This window comes from Pelmatolapia mariae, linkage group LG7 (assembly GCF_036321145.2).
Source record: "Pelmatolapia mariae isolate MD_Pm_ZW linkage group LG7, Pm_UMD_F_2, whole genome shotgun sequence".
Classification (NCBI taxonomy): Eukaryota; Metazoa; Chordata; class Actinopteri; order Cichliformes; family Cichlidae; genus Pelmatolapia; species Pelmatolapia mariae.
Genome location: NC_086233.1, coordinates 52,169,066 through 52,188,216, shown reverse-complemented (window position 1 = coordinate 52,188,216; position 19,151 = coordinate 52,169,066). Strand labels below are relative to the sequence as shown.

General features: G+C 36.6%; 1 protein-coding gene across 2 annotated transcripts; it reads left to right on the top strand.

Annotated features, from left to right (window-relative positions):
* Positions 1 to 6,938: 6,938 nt before the first annotated feature.
* On the top strand, positions 6,939 to 18,503 carry bnip2 (BCL2 interacting protein 2). Of its 2 annotated transcripts, XM_063479637.1 has the most exons (11): positions 6,939 to 7,969; positions 10,749 to 10,844; positions 10,965 to 11,032; positions 12,902 to 13,078; positions 14,474 to 14,656; positions 15,253 to 15,355; positions 15,430 to 15,561; positions 15,688 to 15,774; positions 15,865 to 15,963; positions 16,464 to 16,499; positions 17,725 to 18,503. In XM_063479637.1, the coding sequence occupies exons 1-11, from the start codon at positions 7,605 to 7,607 to the stop codon at positions 17,780 to 17,782; spliced, it is 1,404 nt and encodes a 467-aa protein (XP_063335707.1). In that variant the 5' UTR covers positions 6,939 to 7,604; the 3' UTR covers positions 17,783 to 18,503. The 2 variants fall into 2 exon arrangements, with proteins under 2 accessions (XP_063335707.1, XP_063335708.1); XM_063479638.1 differs by lacking the exon at positions 16,464 to 16,499 and having other exon boundaries at positions 6,940 to 7,969.
* Positions 18,504 to 19,151: the final 648 nt, after the last annotated feature.

Genomic DNA, 19,151 nt, shown 5'->3' with positions numbered 1-19,151 from the left:
GTCAGTTTAGTTCCCACCGAAATAAAACAATAATAAAATCTTTTGTTAAGATCCTGTTGTTGCCGAGTGCACAAGAAGCTTAGCAGCTTCTTCCTGACAACATTTGTCCTAGATGTGTAAAGACTATACTTACTACTTGTAAAGGTGCTGTTTTAGCACCAAGCTTCCTGGAACAGATACTAGTTGGAGCCAGTAACTCTAACTCGTATAGTGACATTTTAAACCACATCCCCTGTTTGGCCCCATTGTAACATTTTACAGTAACAGGTTATATCTGGTTAAAACACCATATTTGAGTTTCTAACATACTTAAATTGCAAATGACAGTATGGCATTTTTCTCTAAAAATATAACATATTAAAGATGAAAAGACACACACACTGTATTTTAATTAGGAGTGCAGCTGTTCTTTTTCTTGCTTAGCAGATTTCGTTATGAAATGGCCAAGAGTCTACATGCTGATCACCTTATCCCATTCATTATATCTATGAATGTTCCCTTGACCGCATGACTGGAAAGTCTATTAATGCTGGCAGGAAAAGGTAAAATTGAGTGGTACATTTAAAAATGCTGAATTGCTTTAATTAATTTTGTAAAAGTAGACTTAGCTAGTAGAGGTCTATTCTCCTGCGTCCTTTTCAAAAATGCTGTCTCAACACCATGCCAATGCTTTGTGCCCACACGAATTTAAAAGTAGCCATGTATACTGACGTTCAAATTAATGTAAAGTTGCATTAATAAATAATAACATATGAGAAATCATTTGTGAACTGAAGGATACTGAGGATATAGTCACAAAGCAAATATGTGCATAAAATTATAATAGTTTTATATATATATATATATATATATATATATATATATATATATATATATATATATATATATAATTTTATATTGAAACTATATTACTATTAAAAGATTTAAACTGAAAACAAAAACGCTTGAATCATCGCTTAATTCAGACACAACAAACTTAAACATGTTTGCTTGGAATATATCCACACTCCACAACAGTGAGGTCGCGCAATTCATTTTTACTCAAAACATTTCAATGAGACCCTTAAGATAAGATATCAGGTTGTACAGCGCGCCACATCATTAGCTCACACATGTACAGCATCTCAGAGGACCTTTAATTTGAGGAGGAAGAGTCTGTTCCTTCGCTACGAGGTTAAAGAGTGGGTGACAAGTGTAGAAAATCACAGCGGAATGGATTAATTAGGTAGACCTAAAAGCATATTTATCAAAGGCTAAGCCATACAGGAATTATCTTAGAAAGGATCTAATAAAGATGTGCAGGTTAATAGAATAAAGGGCCTTGAATAGAATGTGTGCTTATACATAAAATATCAACCACCTCCCATATGTAAAAGAATCATTAGAATATACAGATTAACTGTTACGGCAAGCAGATTCTTAACAACTCAAACGACCTTCATGTGGTTTGACAGCGGCAATTTGCTTCCTGTGGTCACTCTGCTTAAAATGTCAAAGCCTCTGACTTAATTCGTTTTGGTCAAATTCCACATGAAAAGGGCCAATATTTGCTCAGAGAGAAAAGACTGATTACATAAACCTGAATATGCTGATATCAAAAAAATAAATATTTAATGAACTCCCTTAATCAGAAAACACCACGCTGCTCCACAGAGGAAATAAACAGCCTGGTGATTCTAGCTGAATCATCTAAACGGTGTCAATCACAAGTGAATAAGGAGGGCTCCGTTCCCGGGTAGTGATGACTGATGGCCCTTCAGCGGCGACTGAGACAGACGGAGCTGATTGAGAGAGCTTATCTTTATGGTGGAGCCATGGAATTGTTAACAGGATGTGATGGCTTGCGTCCGCCGAGTTGAGCTGGGAAATAAAGCTGTTGGGCTCGGGCTGCCTTGCCATCATTCACAGAGGTAATGATCTCTGTCTGGCTCAGAAGTAAGTAATAGTCTGCCCACAGGTTAGTAAGGGCATGACACAGCTACCCTGACAAAGTTAAACTTGGACAGATGAGCGCAGGTGAGAACGCTTGCTGCGATTATAATAAATTTAATAGGCAGTTTAATAAAAAATTAGAATATGTGGTGAATCTTAAAATTCATAAGAGGTGTGCATGCTTCTTTTTTTCTATCCGCAGACATTTTTAGCTTTTTTCCTTATGACCCATAGAGGAATAATGTCATGCAGCTGTAGAGCAGGAGATCTGCAAAATACTAAACATAGTTCTTAAACTGCCATTACTATGCCATTACACCTTGGCATTTACTGGGGCATTTCTCGACCACATTTTGCATGGCGCGCACGATATTCCTCACGTGATCAAAAGGAAGGCATATTGAGGGAAAGCAGTCAAAGATCTAGCTCCACTCAATTAGCTTCAGCAAGATAATTAATCAGTTCAGTATGCACATCCAAGTCTCAGAGGCGTCTTTGAGATAATTGTTCTCATTGACTTGAATAATTATTTGTTTGCTGATTTAATTATTTTCACATTTGGAAAACAAATGAATGCGTGCTGGTACATACTTTGGATCTTTTGTTTTCTTTTGATGTATGCAGGTGAGAGTCAGACTAAAAGAATGACTGATGACTTCTTTTTGGAAAATATCTCTTGAGAAATTATCTGGAACCAAATTCAGACAATTGTGTTTTTTTAAACCATAACCTCGACGTGAAGACAGTCAATAAAACATAAAATGTTTCTTCCTCGTGGCATCAATACAAACTACGATGAATCAAAGGCTAATATTTCTCAGACAGAAGGTCATCTCAGGGTTACAGATACAGAGTCTTCGTACACTGACTGGCACGGTGAAAACAATTGTCAGAGTCCTCGGTTCACACCATTACAAGTGTGACTGAGACCTTGCGGCTACTGTAGCAAATAGCACAAATTATGGGGGCCATTTTAATAGCAGTCTCTACTATTTATCATGCTGTTTTAAATGTTTTGCTCATTTGTTTCCATTAAATATTTCATCTTCCCTTAAATATTCATTTAACTTCCTCTTTAAATTTTTTACCAGTCTCTTTTCAGTTGCTATCTTCTTGCCTCCCTTTTAGGCTTTGCAATCATAAATAATTATTCATCTACACCCAAAAAGAGATTGCATAAAACATGCACATGAATCCTTTTTGTCTTTTCTCATTAGTGATATACTTCGGGTAGCCTAAATACTTCCCGCTACCCCACTTATGGAAATTGGTCGGAGAACCTTCCTAATGATTCTGCTTCACAAATAGGATACAGCCTGCATTTCTGATCCTAACGTTCATCCCATCCTTTCAGGATGAAAGGCGGGGTCTGCTGCAGATCCCAAGTTTGTGTATTACTTTTAAAAGGAGGACTAATCCTGACATATTATCCATCAGACAATGCTGTTTTAGATTTTACTGTTTTAACCCAATGCTGGGCTACAGTGGACCTGCTGTACTCTGAATGCCTACTTCTTGGTACTTAATTGTATATTGAAGAAAGAGATTTATATTTTTAAAAAAAGAGTGCAACATAAAACCACAACATTTCTCTTTCACTGGGTTTACTGTCTCATGTCCCTCTGACTTGATAGTATTTTATTTTCAAAATATTTAAAAAATATCTCACTATTGTTTGGATTTCCTAAAATATTTCCAGGATTCACTTAACTAAAAATAAAAAGTCATCACATCATTTATAAATATTTAAGATAAATTGGTATTCCTTGGCTAAACAGGCAACATTTGTCTTAATTTGTTGGACAATTTCAACTTGCCTTATTAGCATGTAGTGCCATGTTGGAAGGTGAAAGGGAAGCATAAACTCTCAATTTGACTGGATTATCCTTTTGTGATGAGGCCTAATGATCCAGCAGAGTAAATAGCAATGTGTTAATTAGAAATTACAGTGAATGATCCGCTGCACACAGAGGAGGTATTAATCAGGCTGCATCGTTATATTATACTCAGAGTTTTCTTTTCTTTTCTTATAAAAATAAAATATCTAAAAAAAATTATATGATTTCCGATGTAGCTGATATGCTCCAAAAGTGCCAACTGACCAGCAATGCCTATAAATAAAACCACCCCTAGGTGTGACTGAAATTATATTATACTGAAATTAACTATTTAAAAAAAGATGTACATGCTGTTCAGTAATGTATTTATTCCTCAATTCGTATGTCTTTCCTAATTTGTTTTTTAATTTGGAAAATATTATGGAAAGGGCCTTGTAATTGTGGCTGCAGCTGCCAGTTACTTCTAAATAAATCTCAGGCTTTGTCCAATTTGGATGTTGCACAGTTCATGGCAGATTTTAATCAATAAAGGCGTCCCCCTAAACTACAGCATTTAAGTAAGCATTTGCCTCCACCTAGTGGTAAATGTTGGTTACTGAGGCTAGAGCTATATAGAGCTGTATATTTTTCATTTCTTATAATTTTACATTTTTTAATGATGTTAACAAAAAAAAATACAATAACATCTTTTAATGATTTCTTTGAACTGATCTTTTCCCAGGTGAACTGATTGCACAGCATGCATCTTTAATGACTTTAACAAACAAATACTGGGTGCACAAGTTTGAATTTAGTTTGGATTTTCTCTAATCCAAACACCCAAACGTATACATACAGACTTTTAACATGTACATAAACTTAATTTTTTAATTTTATTTTTAATTGATTTTTTTAAATAAATGGTGCTGAAGGTTCTCATTAGTGATCACAGTTGACTACAACTGCTAATTTCTCATCGCCTCTCATCATAAAAAGGATTTCTTTGACAGCACTAATTGGATTGAGCAAAACTTTTTAAAAAGGGAACGTCTAAGGAGCTCAGTGAAGAAGGAAAATTGTAGATTTGCATAAGCTGCAAAGGTCTCGGGGCAATTTCTAAACAACTGCAGATTCCAAGATCATCAGTTTAAACAAGTGCAGGGCAGGTTATTTTCATGTCTCTTTTTTTCCACTTTGTCAAAATCTGGAAGAAGTGCCCAAACTGTCACCCTCAGTTAAGAAGAAATTGGTTAGAATGTTCAAGAACAACCCAAGAACAACCAAAACTCAAGCCTGTGAGGGTGCTGACCAAGAAGGGAGCCTCCTTACAAGCCAAATGCCTTCTGGAGGAAAGTCTGGAGAAACACTATCTGACCAAAAAGATTGAGCTATGTGATCACAGTAATGGATAAAGCAACTGCAATGACCTTTCCAAGGCTCTGACCAAAGCTCTATTGAAAATTTGTGGACTACGTTTGAAAGCTGGGTCAGTGTCAGGAAACCAACCAATTTAAATGAACTCTTCTGCCAAGAAAGAGTAAAATAAATTCAAATTCAAACTTGTGCACCCAATTTTTGTTTTTTAAAGTCATTAAATGTTTGTACTGTATCATTCCACCCTGAAAGAAAGAACAGTTCAAAGAAATCATTAAAGCCCCCAATTACCATGATATTCATGGCTATGATGAGTGTATGTAAACTTCTGACAACTCTGCATTCTCACATACAAAACTCAGTGTTATTTTGTGCACACAAAATCTTTTGGCTGGAGGCTGCAGGTAGAAAGCTAATAAAACAAACAGGGCTTCTAAAATACCAATTCTATTGCATTATACACAGGACTGGTTCAGTTTACTTTGCAATAGTCAGCTACTGACCACAACTGACATTATTTCATGTAGTTAATAACTAAATCCATTAATTTAGAATTTTTTTGAAAGTAATTACTGTAAAGTTAGAGATGGATAGAGCTTCAAAAATTTGACTTACACAATAATGCTTTTCTTTTCGGTATTTCTATGCAAACAGAAGAACTTTGCATATTCAACATTTACAGTTAGTCAAACCAAATTAGCCTTGCAAAAACAGAGGCCTACTATACAAGACAAGCTACAAGTATGCACTTCAACAGCTTCATTATTTCATTGGTAATGATGAATAAAGTCATATTTTAAATATTTACTGAAAGGATAATCAAGTAATCACTGACAAAGTAACTATAATCCGATTACATATCTTTTTTTAAAATGAATTGCGCTCAGAGTTACTTATTTGTGTAACCTTATTAGCTAAGAGATTATTTGCTAGATTAGGTATAAATGTTAATGCCCTAATGTAATGAAATCTATCATAACACAAGCTCTTTTTTTTTTTTACAGTGTTGCCTTTTCAGACACAGCGTCATTAATGCTTATTAAATAAAGTGAATAAAAACAAAAAGTAAAAAAAAAAAAATACTTTGGCTTTACCAAATAACTAGCAGTTACTTCCCACTATAAGAGAGAACAGTGCAATTCCTAGTATAAACCATTGGTATAAACCATTACACGAAATCAACACGTTGCGGTTTTTAACCTTTAACCCACTGCTGCACGAATCACTAATGGGTAGCAAGATGAAAGCAAAAAATACAATTTGGACAACAGAGCTGGATTAGAGACGTGTGTGAACCAGACTGTGTAGTCTCTACCTTGTCATTTGTATGTTTCCAGTATCAGCAGAGGGCAGTGAAGCTTGCTAGGGTAAAGACACTTCTGCGGCTCATGGAAGGACCGTTGCTATTAGGGGTGCCAGATTTGCTCGTTTTCCACGGACCAGAGCAGTCTGAGCGATTAACTCTTTAGGTATATTGCGTTGTTTTGTTTTTTATCATTATTATTATTATATACTTTTTAATCTACATTTTGCTAACTTTATTTTATGTGGGACACTCAAAAAGAAGTTTCAGTTTTGAAAATAGAATATCATTATGCAACTCGTGGTCACAGCGGGGCAGTTAAAAGAAAAGCTTACAGTGCACCACAATTACATTTTAATGAAATTTAGCGTGCTTTTGTGTGTTTGCACACAAAAAATAAATTCATAAATCACACGTGACCACGAACTGTGTCGTTTATGCCAAAGAACCTGCAGGAAACACAACTGGCAACTCCGCTGACCATAAACTGTATGCATGTACATGATAGAGCTAGGCGTTGTTAGCAAACAGTTAACTTCTGCCGTTTAGTTGCCGAGGCTCGTGTGTGGGCAAATTAAAAGGAAATAGTCTTTGTATTTAACATGGGTCCAAGAAAAGACTGTCTTTACATTGAGCTGTAGTTGATAACTGCCGAATTATTTCTTCTTCTTTTTTTTTTAGCTCATAGACGGCGTTAATTGGAATACAAAGCTTGTTTTGTCGTAGCTAAACTTTGCTAGCTCCAAAGCTAGCCTGACTGAATGTGTTACGTCCACCGGAGAGCCCTCTGGACTTGGAGGAAGGAAGGAAGGAAACTGATAAGTAGGATAACTGCGCACCTATGCTTGTGCAAAGCTAGAACTCTATAGGACTCTTTAGTTAACACCGCGACGCGTTTAGAAAAGGTGACTATCTGTAGACTTCGCGTGATATTTGACACTGTTTGGTTAATGAGATATGCTGTTAGTTGGCATAGCTAGCTGCTAACGCCACGTCTCTGGGCTAGCTGTACAGCAGACGAGAGCTATCCTGTTAGCCACAAACTTCCAAAGAAGTTGTGTAAGTCAGATTTTTCTTTCTGGTTGATTTGGTCAAGGAGCTGAACGGTGATTAAAGCATTTCACGGTCAGACTCTTTAACTCTGATCTGCTGTACCACCGGGACAACCGGAGAAACTTATGGCATCGGATGTGATTGAGAGTGAAGCGGTGCTGAAGGGTGTAAGTGATATGAATTTGAACAATAGCAGCCCAGATACTGTCACACCCAGGAGGACTCTTGATGATTTGGGAAACAGACAGACTTCCAGCCCGTCATCATCCGGTGTATCGGGAGAAGGCGATGACGAGGAAACAGACGAATTGCAAAATAGCACAGCTTCTGCTGGAGAAAAGGGCGAAGAGGAGTTTCAAGACAGTCTAACCAAAACAAGCGGTACGCCACAGGAAAGGAAGACTCCAGACAATGTGCAGAAGCAACGAGGAAAAAGCTCTACCCCGGTGAGCGTTCCCCAACCACGCTCACCAGCTGGAGCCACTGGAAGGTGTGTATTTAGACATTTTTGTGTTTTCCTTACATAGAAGCAAACTATGAGAAAATTAGCACAGATATGGGTTAGTCTCTCCCAGAGTCAAACGATAGTTTTGTCGGTGGTTCACCGACAGTCACATGTGACTGTGTTTGCTTGTCTGCCTTTGTATTGGTTATAGCGTAGTCTGACGGCCCTGTGTCAGTTGGGATAGGCTCCGGTGGTGTGCCAAAGAGCGTTGTATCATTGGCCTACAGTCTGTGAAATATATCTCAGACATGTATGAATGAAGTCATTTTCAGCCAGAAAAGCATCCCTGTCATAGGGTAGAAGCTGAAATCAGTTTTTTTTTATATATTCTTTTATTTATTCAGGTAGGAAGTCTCATTGACATTAAAAATTCATTGACATATTAAAAAAGGAACATGGAAAAATCAGGAGTCACTTTTTAGCACAACACTGGTCCTCTGCAGAAGGATGTGTCGAAGCTATGGATTTCAGAATTGACAAGCCACCTATCCTTAACCATTATTGTCAATAAATATTGCGTACTGGGAGTCAATCACTCTTGTGTCTTCATTCCATTTCTCTTATTAGCTATTTGTCAGTAAAGTTTTTTTCATGCAGGAAAAAATAAGCAACTTCACATGACGTGGATACTCAAGCTCTAAAACATTGTACTTATAGGTGTGTTTTTAATTTATTATTTTACCTTTTTTTGCAATAATCTTGAAAATTTGCTTGTCCAGGAGTTAACTTCCGAAAATGTCATCATTTAACCTCAGAGTTAATCTCCGTCTTTGTAGCACTGGTATTTTGCTCTAAAAATAGTCTTTTTCAACATCTTGCCAGAAACTGTTGGAAACCAGCCATCCCAAAACTAATTCAGGAGCATGTTTCAGTTTAGCCAAGCTGGTCATTTACAAAGGTTTGCCTAACTTTTGAACTTGTTAAGATGTGAAATTGAAAGTTTTCTCTACTTATAGACATTAGTGCACTTTGCTCTGCACCTCTGAGGGCTTTTTTAACTAAGTATTGTGAATATTAACTTGGAGGGAGCTATAAAGAATGGTAACAGACTTCAACCCTTCACATAACTAAAACAGAAAAACGCAGCAAAAACAAATGTAGATAGAATGATAATCTTACAATAATCTTGTATTTGTTTCATTTATGTTGAAATTATGAATATGAAAAATGACTTCTTAACTGGTAACACATTTAATTTTGCCTTGAGCTTTATTTAAACAAATTAGCATTGCATCTTTAAAGTTTTTCCATAGTTGAACCATCCCCCACTGATATCCATATTAATTCAGTTCTCTATTATGCTCAGTGTAATAATTACACCTTTAAAATTTCTGTCATCTTTTCCTTTTGACTTTTTAATGTAGCTAATTTCTTTCTATATGCTTCCATTTGCATTGATTGCAATGGTTCCCTCTCAGGAAACTACATTCCTGTAGCAGTCGGATTTCAGATGTAATGTGAGGATTAGCACCATGTACAAGTAGACAGCTAAACTGACATATTATGAAATGTTGAGTACTGAAATGCCCAGAATGTTTGTGTGTCTGGAAGTACAAATACCGCAGTGTATATGATTAATGCATCAAAGGGAGCTTGGTACAACATGGATACAGATACCATTGGTCTGCACTGGTGAGCAGTCGGTTTATAAACTAAGCCCTTAGCACAAGCTTGTAAGCTTTTTAAGAAGCTACTGTTCTGATTAAGTTGTCACTTGCAAGCTGAAACCGAGATTTTCAAACATCTGTTTCATATGATTACTTTTGTCTCATGTTAAGACATTTTATTAATTGAAAACACAGGCAATGAGGATAAGCTTCCTTTTAGGTTGCTTTAATCATTAAAAGCCACAATATTGAATATACAGTCTAAAAACATGCTTTTATCTCCATAATCTTTTTACCCCACACTTTACAGTTGCTCTACTTTGTTGGCAATGAAAATGTAGCCTGACAGATATAGGATTTTTAGGATCAATACCAATAGTTGGTTATTTTATGAGTTCAATATTTTAGATATTTTTTTTTCCTTTAATAAACATGAATGTGACACTGCATAGTAGTGATATGTAAAGAAGATTTTAGTTTTGCAATTATAAGTAATATTGGTGGGTGAATCAATACTTGCAGGCTCTGGTGCCTTCATTGTAAGGGTCAAAGATATTTTTCACCTCCTTACAGTTCTTGGGGGTCAAAAATTACTCAAAAATGCCAACCCTTATTTTGGACCTACAGACCTGTAAACATATATTGATTCTGTAAGTTGGCAGCATTTTGAGTATTAGAGGACTGTTTTGTTTTTTGGGTTTGTTGGGTACCTTTTGCATTAGTATAGCTTAAGTAAAATTCCTTGTCAGTTTATTAATTTAAAATCAAATTGATTTGTTTCGAATAAATCCAGTTATTATGGCAGATGTTCTTCCTTCTTTATTCGTACAGTGTATGCTCATGTGCTTTTGTGTAGCCAAGTGTACCTATTATACACTGACTTTTTGAAGATTTTAATTGATGATGTATTAGCCCAAGGACAAAAATTGCCTTACTTTCAGCACATCAGGAGTGTGTCTGCATTTTCCCCTTAATCATTTTAAGACTAAACAAGTCACTGTTTTAAGATGCCCAATTACACGTTTGGATTTCACAGATAATTTCCGCTTGCCCTCCTCCTGATCTTGATACATTTTCAAGTGCAAGACAACAATCGAGCAGTTAGAGATTGTTAACCATAACAGATTGTTCAACCTTTTTCCTCTTTTCATTCCCAGCCTTGAACGTCAAGAGTCAGTTGCCACAACAGAAGCCCGCCTCAGAATGGAAGGAGTTGAACTTAAGGAAGAGTGGCAGGATGAGGACTTTCCACGGTACTGTCTCAATCACACTTAAATCATGCTTCATAGCTTTGCATCACATGTTTGGGTTTTTCAAAGTCCCATTAACCGTGACTCTGCTGAATGTATCATTATCTTTTGTATGAATGTTAGGCCCCTCCCAGAGGAAGAGGAGCTTGAAGATGAGCTTTTTGCAGAAGCTTCTGAGGCAGGAAACTCTGGTAATGAAAACACAATACTGTTCTTTGCATTGCTACAGTCAAAAACAGAACACTGAAGAACAAAGTTCTTGCATTTTAAAATGCACATGGCCATATGGAAGTTAAAAGAGAATACTGGTTGCTCTTCCATTCATGTGCATTCAGGACCCAGATTACTCCGCAAGGCTCCTGACTATGGCAGCCGTAATGCTCCGGCAATCCATCAAGCGGTGCGACTTCGTAGCGTACCAAAGTCGTACTGAAACATTTTTGACAGATTTCTGCGCGCCGTGTACCACATAAAATCGGTTCGAGGTCAGTAAGCACAACCAGAATTCATACATAAGGCACACTGTCGATTTTTGAGAAAATTAAAGGATTTTAAGTGTGCCTTATAGTGTGTAAAATGCGTTATACAGAAGAAAAGAATATATCGCGATATATCGTTACCGCACGATATATGGATTTTAGGCCATATCGCCTAGCCCTACTCTCAGGTATTCTTTTCTTTGCCAAGCTGCAGTGGAATGATGTTCGCTGAAACCAAAATTTCCATTTTAAAAGACTATAAATGTTGAAAGTGGCACTTGATTTCTGTAGCAGTCAAGCTTGGCTGAACTTCAGAAAGTATTTTTTCATAAACAAGCTCTGTGAAGTGCCAAAGCACAGTATTAAACTGGCTCTGGAGCTGATTGAATACTTTAGTACTCATTATCCCTGGCATTGTCAGTTCTGCTTTCATTGCTATAGAAATTTGGAAAAGAGATTTCCTTTTTGTTATTAGTATATAAACATTATTGTTAATGTCAATTTAAATTTTATTCATATAGCACATTTCATTATATGTAAACTCAATGTCATAAAAGATGAAAACAAAAAAAGGCTTGACAAAGAAATACAAGGTAACACACACACTCACACACACTGTGTGCTGAGCTACAGCCAGGTGGTAGAGCAGGCTAACCTACTAATCAGATAGTTGGTGGTTCGATCCCCATCTGCTCCCTCTGTGTGCCAAATATCCAAGATGTTTAGAACCATTAAAATGTCTGCACCTGATGGCCTGAGAGGTCTAATTGGGTTATAGATACTGAGGAAGTCAGAGATCTACTGTTGAGCCAAACCATTGAGGGCTTTATGAACTAATAGAAGGATTTTAAAGTTAATTCTGTACTGAACTGGGGGCACTTCAAAATTTGGGTAATGTGTTCAAATTTACAAGTATGTGTGAAGGTTCTGGCTGCATTCTGAACAAGCTACTGATGATTTGGATAATCTGCCAAATAGAGCATTACAGTAGTTTAATTTCCCCAGTATGAATACATGGACTAATTTCTCTGAGCCAGTTTCAAAAAAGAATTTTTATAGCATATTTTAGTGCATATTTCTAACTATTTTTGGATATTTTCCCCCCACCAATTCTTAAATTTGCTCTTCCGTTTCTGTCTTTAAATACCAATTTAAAATAGATCATTTTTGGTATTAGCAGTAGAAAGTTTTTATAATTTCTTTTATAAGGAAAGCTGGTAAGACTGCACATTAAAAATACTGTCAAAATAAAAAGCCCTGCATTCATTTTTAGTTGAAAATGATCTTTAAAGAGTTTATTATCAGCAAAAGGTTATTCCATAGCTTTTAGTATTACAGCATATGATGCACACACACATTAAAAAAAGTACCAACAAGAATACTGCCTATGCAATAGGTTAAAACGCCTCTTCCTACCAACCCATGATTCCAATCTCTACTTAAATAAGAGACGCACCAGAAAAGAACTGCTCACCACATGTAATCACTGTGTTATCTCTGACCTGAAAAAGCTTGAACCTTTCAAAAAGCTGTTCTCACAGTAGACCGTATAATCATTATTGATTTGGCATCCTACCCTAGGCTACGCAGTGAACCATGGCAAGAAGACTAAGAAAAAACTTGCAGCTCCAGACATCAGTCTCACTCTTGACCGCAGTGAAGGTTCTCTTCTCTCTGACGAGCTGGATGAAAGCACAGAGCTAGACCTCAGTGACATGGACACGCCCTCGGACAACAGCAATGAATTTGAATGGGAAGGTAGGAATTTTATATAATTAAAAATATTGGTCTGGTACTTCTGGTAGAATCCTTTAACCCTCATTGTTTCACTTTGCTTATTTAAAGGCAGATGTTAAATGTCATCTTTTAGATGAGGTCTAATTGGGATGTTATTTTCACAACATACAGAAGTTCTCCAGTCTTTTTTTTTTTTTTTTAATTTCTGGGTTCTTGCGTCCATGTGCATTTTTCTTCCTGTATTTTTTTTACAGGTTTGCTTAGGCAGCTGACTGCCTGCAGTGTGGTTAAAATATGCTTTGTTGTTTTTTGTTTCCACACTGCTGCCTTCCTCTTTTTCACTTGGAAGAATTGTTTCCATTCTCTGCCTGGAAACAGGCTGCAGGCCAGCAACAGGTTTCTCTGTTCCTTGTGGTAAGATCTTTTGGACAGCTGTCTTTTATTTTTCAAACAAATCAAGACGTTTTTTTGGTTTTTTGTTCTTTTTTTTTGGTTTGGTTTGTTCCTCCCCACCATATTTCATACCCTTTCATTTTTACTTAATATATTTGATTCCCCTCCCCCTTTCTTTCAATTGTTCTTGTTTGAGTAAACAATAGCAGGTTATCACTTAATGGTGAAATTGTTGGCCATTTTGTCCTGTTTGATTATCAGTTATTCAGTGAGTCACAATTTAAAAGCATTCAAATTTCAGAGAATAACTACTGGAACAAGATAACTTCATTGATCTCTGTACGAAAATTGATTTGTCACAGTTGCTTAACACAGTAATAAAAGAGTAAATGCCTTAAGCATAAAACTTAAATTAAGCTTGTATTAAGTTATATTGTTCCAAAATCAGACAAGACATGAGACCAGACAATTAGAATAAAATTAAATTAAGAACATTTTGGTCCTCTTCACAGAAAACACACTCAAGTTTGTCCGTTTGATTTAATCTCACGGTTTCATAAGTTTTGATTTGCTTGTTGCATGCTTGATATCATGTGATCATGTGAGTACTTTCCTTGATGTCTGCATCATGATGAACTTGACATTCTGCACATCATGCAGCTATACTGTAAATCTTACAAACGATCCTCAGATATCCTTGGGCATTTGAGCAAATGCAGCACTCTACAGTAGCAGTGTGTTTTGCTTTCCCACAGGAAATTATGAATTTTCTCCCCAGAAAAAGTGAAGTGGGCATATGGAATTGAGGATGTGAATGTTGGTGTTGATTCAGAGAAAGAACATCCCTCAAGATACACAAGATTAAAGCAAGGAAATAAATGTGCATATGATTTGAAAGTTAAAATACGAATTATCGAGTGATCTCAAAATTGTATCACATTTGATCAAAAAGAATCTGATTTGAATCATGTGCTAAGTTTGCAGCATTCAAGTTGTTAGTTTAACTTGCCTCTTCTCCTTCAGATGATCTTCCTAAGCCAAAACCCACAGAACTACTACAGAAAGGCGTGGAGTCAGTTCACGAGTATTCGGCCTCAGAGGAGAGGGAAGACAGTCGACGCTGGAAGATGCTTCGTATTGGAGACCAGGAACACAGAGTGGACATGAAGGCCATTGAACCTTACAAGAGAGTCATCAGCCATGGAGGCCAGTACCATTGAAGTACCTCTAGTAGCAAGTCTTGAAACTTTACATACAATTTGACAGCATCTCACTGTACTTATTAGAAGTCTTATTTTTAAGGCCCTCTCTAAATAAATTATGAGTGATTCCTAATCTTAATTTCAGCGGCAGCCAGGACATGAAAACTACATTTATAGAGTCATCGGTGAAATCTGACAACAAAGACACTTAGGTATATCTGGCCCAGCTTGAGGCTTAAAAAGCTTTCATCACAGAGGTTACACTTTTACAAAACGTAGATTCACAAGATTATGGCTTCATTAACGGTTAAATCCAGTGATGACACAATCAAAGCCATAGTCTGGCTCCTCCCACCAGAGCAAAGAACAAATGGCATGCTAATTAATGTTATAGACACAGTAAGCCAAAAAAAATGTATGATTGGCTCATATTTTATCCGATCGGTTCTTTGGTAGCAGCAGCGGATGAATGCAGGATAATTAAACTGTATTACACGTTTGACATGATTCGATCAGCTTGTGTGTATTCACAGTATGAATTCCTTTTTCTTTTTTTTAATATTAAAAATGACTTTGTGGCGTTTGAATCTCTCATTGCAGGTTACTATGGAGACGGTTTGAATGCCATAATTGTGTTTGCTGTGTGCTTTATGCCGGAGAGCAATCAGCCAAATTACAGATACATCATGGAGAATTTATTCAAGTGAGTTTTTATTTGAAATTTAGTTCCATCACACATTTTAGAGAGCTGTGTCTGATGGGATATTCTTGTTTCAGGTACGTCATTGGCACACTGGAGCTTTTGGTTGCTGAGAACTATATGATTGTGTATTTAAACGGGGCGACCTCTCGGAAGAAGATGCCAACTGTTGGCTGGCTTAGAAAGTGCTATCAGCAGATTGATAGGAGGTGAGCGAGTTGCACAACTTGGAAAACTGGTTTTTAAAAGACAGATAATATGAGAACATAGATATTTGGGTCACTTCAGACAAATAAGCATCAGATGGTAACACCTGTCCTCACTCTTCTGTACAGGCTACGGAAGAACCTGAAATCCTTGATAATCGTACACCCCTCTTGGTTTATTCGCACCCTGCTGGCACTCACCAAACCTTTCATAAGGTAACTGTAATATTAAAAATGTAATAACAAATCAAAGACATTCGTGGTGTAATCTCTTTATTCTGAATGTTTCTGATTTCTTTTTCACAGCTCCAAATTTAGTCAGAAAATCAAGTACGTGTACAGCTTGTCAGACCTTGCTGACCTGGTTCCAATGGAGTATGTGTCCATACCAGATTGTATCAAACAGTAAGTATGTTGTTTGTAGCACTGATGTCTGTGTCTGTAAGTTAGCTGTATCCCACTGACCTAAATGTGCACACCGCATCATTATAGAGGAGATACAGTCTGCCCAAAGCCCATAAGCATTATTATTATTATATATGCATGATCCCATATTACAATGGCAAAAACGTTGCCACGTCACTACATATTGCTTCCAGTGTATACACAGCTTAGGTTGTTGTTTTGTAAATATTCTATAAGCTGCTGTTAAATATCGTAGTCTTCATTTCTTTGCTAATATGCATAATTATTGAGCTGCACTACAAATTACTCATACTGTCTTCTTCTTTGAGGCTCTGCACGTGACAAATCTTGTATCGTCACGGCATTTAAAAAGGCAGCACAAATAACTCATCTTGACTCAGTGAAACTCAGTAAAATGTTTTTCTCTTTTGGATGTGCGGTTGCTGTCGGCTGTGTGTTTCTTCTTCTGCCTAACCCGATTTCCCTGCCCCCTTCTTAAGGTTTGACGAGGAAAAAAATAGGAAAAGCCGTAAAAGGTATATGCACTTTCACCCAGGGTCAGCTTCCGCATCTTCTGCATTTCATAAAACTAACAGAAAAATGATGAGTTGGCTTTCAGAAATGCACCAAGACACCTAACTTTCTTTCATTTTCATAGTTGGATGATTTCCAGTTACTGCTTGTCCCGAATCAACAGCTTTCCTCTTCAACGCCCCACATGTTCATCTGATTTGATTCAGGATTTACCTTCCTAATTAACAGATTGAGAGTACATTTTAGGTGACTTGGTGATTAACCAGTTAAATAGATTTTCTATTTAACTTTTGTGAAGATCATCCCCCAAAAAAGCTATTGCATTTACATTTATTACCTCAAAGTATATCAGCTACCTTAAAATTGTTTTCAGCACTTTATAGTTTTTGCTTGTTTTCTTTTAAGTCGCAGAGCTTTGCTCACAGCTCATACTAGCTGTCACAAGTCATAACTTCACATGCTATATGAAGATAAGGTTTCGAAGAAGCTGAATGTGTTGCTGCTTGTTGAGGTAAAAAAAAAAGAAAAAAAAAAGCCAGGGCATTAAGTTGCACTTACTCGCATTTATCTTGTGAAAAACAGGCTCGTATTTTGAGGAGGTTGATGTTTGGTAAGTTTGTTCGTGTGTACAAATGAATGGGGTCAAGTAAGGAAGTAGCTGGCCTTAGTCACTGTGGTTTTTGGTTGCACTGCAGCCGTGTCCTCACATGGTTTAGTAACTGGCTCTCACTGAACACACGGTTTGTTCACTCTCACAGCTCTTTGCATGACTCACTGCTTACCCGCTGCCCGCTGATTTTTGGTAATTGCCACGTCTTTCAGTCTTAATATTCTGCTAATTATTGATTCGGTAATGACCGCTTGGATAGAAATGGTATTCAGCAAGACAAATGCTTTTCTGGCAGTATTAAAAATATTTTTACTGCTGAAGTAGAAGCCAAAGTAGAAATTTTTCACTTTTCAATGGAAACAGGAAACTTGTAACAATACAGCTGGTACTGATCAGACATTTTAAGACGTTGCATGTATGCAAATTATATATACATGTGTATATATAATATATGCAAATTGGGATTTGAATATATTTTTGCGTTTTAAATGTTTATTATTGGGCAAATTGGTCTTGTGAGTCTGATCATTTTTATACATTCCTGTGTATAGAAATAACCCTGACACCAAAAAATCTTATTTTGATGGTGTTTTAATGACCACTAAATCTGTCTGCAGAATCGATCAGGACATGCACGGCAAAGCGGAGAGCGCAGCTGCTACTGTCTCGGAATGACCTGGCTCACGCTTCGAGGCGTGGAAGGGGAACAGTGAAGAATGTTGAGGACTGCAGCCATTCATGTTTGTTTTCTGGGTGATGGGACTCGAGGCTTCTTTGCATCAAGAAAGTGCCTTTTTGAAATGATGCTGCCTGTTACATGTTGGAAGTTTTTTGTTTTTTGCTGCATTTCTGTGTCAACCAGTTTGATCTGCAGCACTTCGTCCACATGCTGTCATAAACGTTTTAATCCTTTTTTATTTACTCCTGTATCTCATGTCAAACTAAGCGCATTGGTTTCCCTGTAGCTACTGGTGTATGTACACTATTTGAGGCACTCTTGTTACAAGTGGTTGATGCATGTTCTACTTTATTACATTTAAAATTATATATTTATATTCAAAAGGTGTCAAAGGAAATAAATTAATATATTTTTATGATGGATCTGATTTTAAACTGCGTGTTAGGTCACTGACTCACTGAGTGGCATTGGATAGAACACGTTTAATGGCATCTTGTTCACTGTTCACTGCTGATGTTCTCTGTTAAAATCCTGTCTGGGGAAAGTAAATCAAATTGTTTTTATTTTATTTTTTTTTCTATCTTTTTTTGTTTTTTGGCCCCTCACTTGAATGTACTGTTTTTGCTTGTTGAGGGTGAACACACAAACTATCTGAACCAAGGATGTAGGTCTCTATTTTCTCATTTTCTTCAAAGTAAAGCCATGGATCCATTCTGATTGCTTTGTAGCTTCTCTTGTTGTTATTATTAGTTTTAATTTTTTTTTTTTTAATGCAAAGTTTTCAGGAATAACAAGATAGTTTTTGCATTACAATAGTTCTATAGTGGTCAAAGGTATGTTTAACAGGAAATGAGAATTTACAAGAACAAAAACACAAGGCAATGTGCACTCAGCTATTAATTGTCTATATGGAAATACAAATGTAGCCTAATGCATTAGTTTTGCAATAAATGTGCTTTCAGTTAGGTTAAAACTTTTGCTTGAGACAATGTGAGCTGAGTTAACTACCTAGTAATTGCAAGGACAAAATTAGAGAAACCTCTGTTTAAATGCAATAAAAATACAATACACTTGAAAAGATTTGAATTTCAAATGATCTGTAGTGAAAGTTTAATAGACATACTTTAAGCAATGTTTTTCACCTTTGCGTGTCTCTTCTGCCATACTTGGGCTCCACTAGATGGCACTGCAATTACAGGTTTCACTGACATGAAACTATTAACAGCTCACCGAGAAGGCTTAAAAGAAGTAACAAAAATGACAAGGAACAGTGACAGCCACTGGATTTTACATTTACATGACTGACATTTTGGTATAAATTATTGCTAATCTGAAAAACATCTAATTCATCATAGTTGTTGAAAG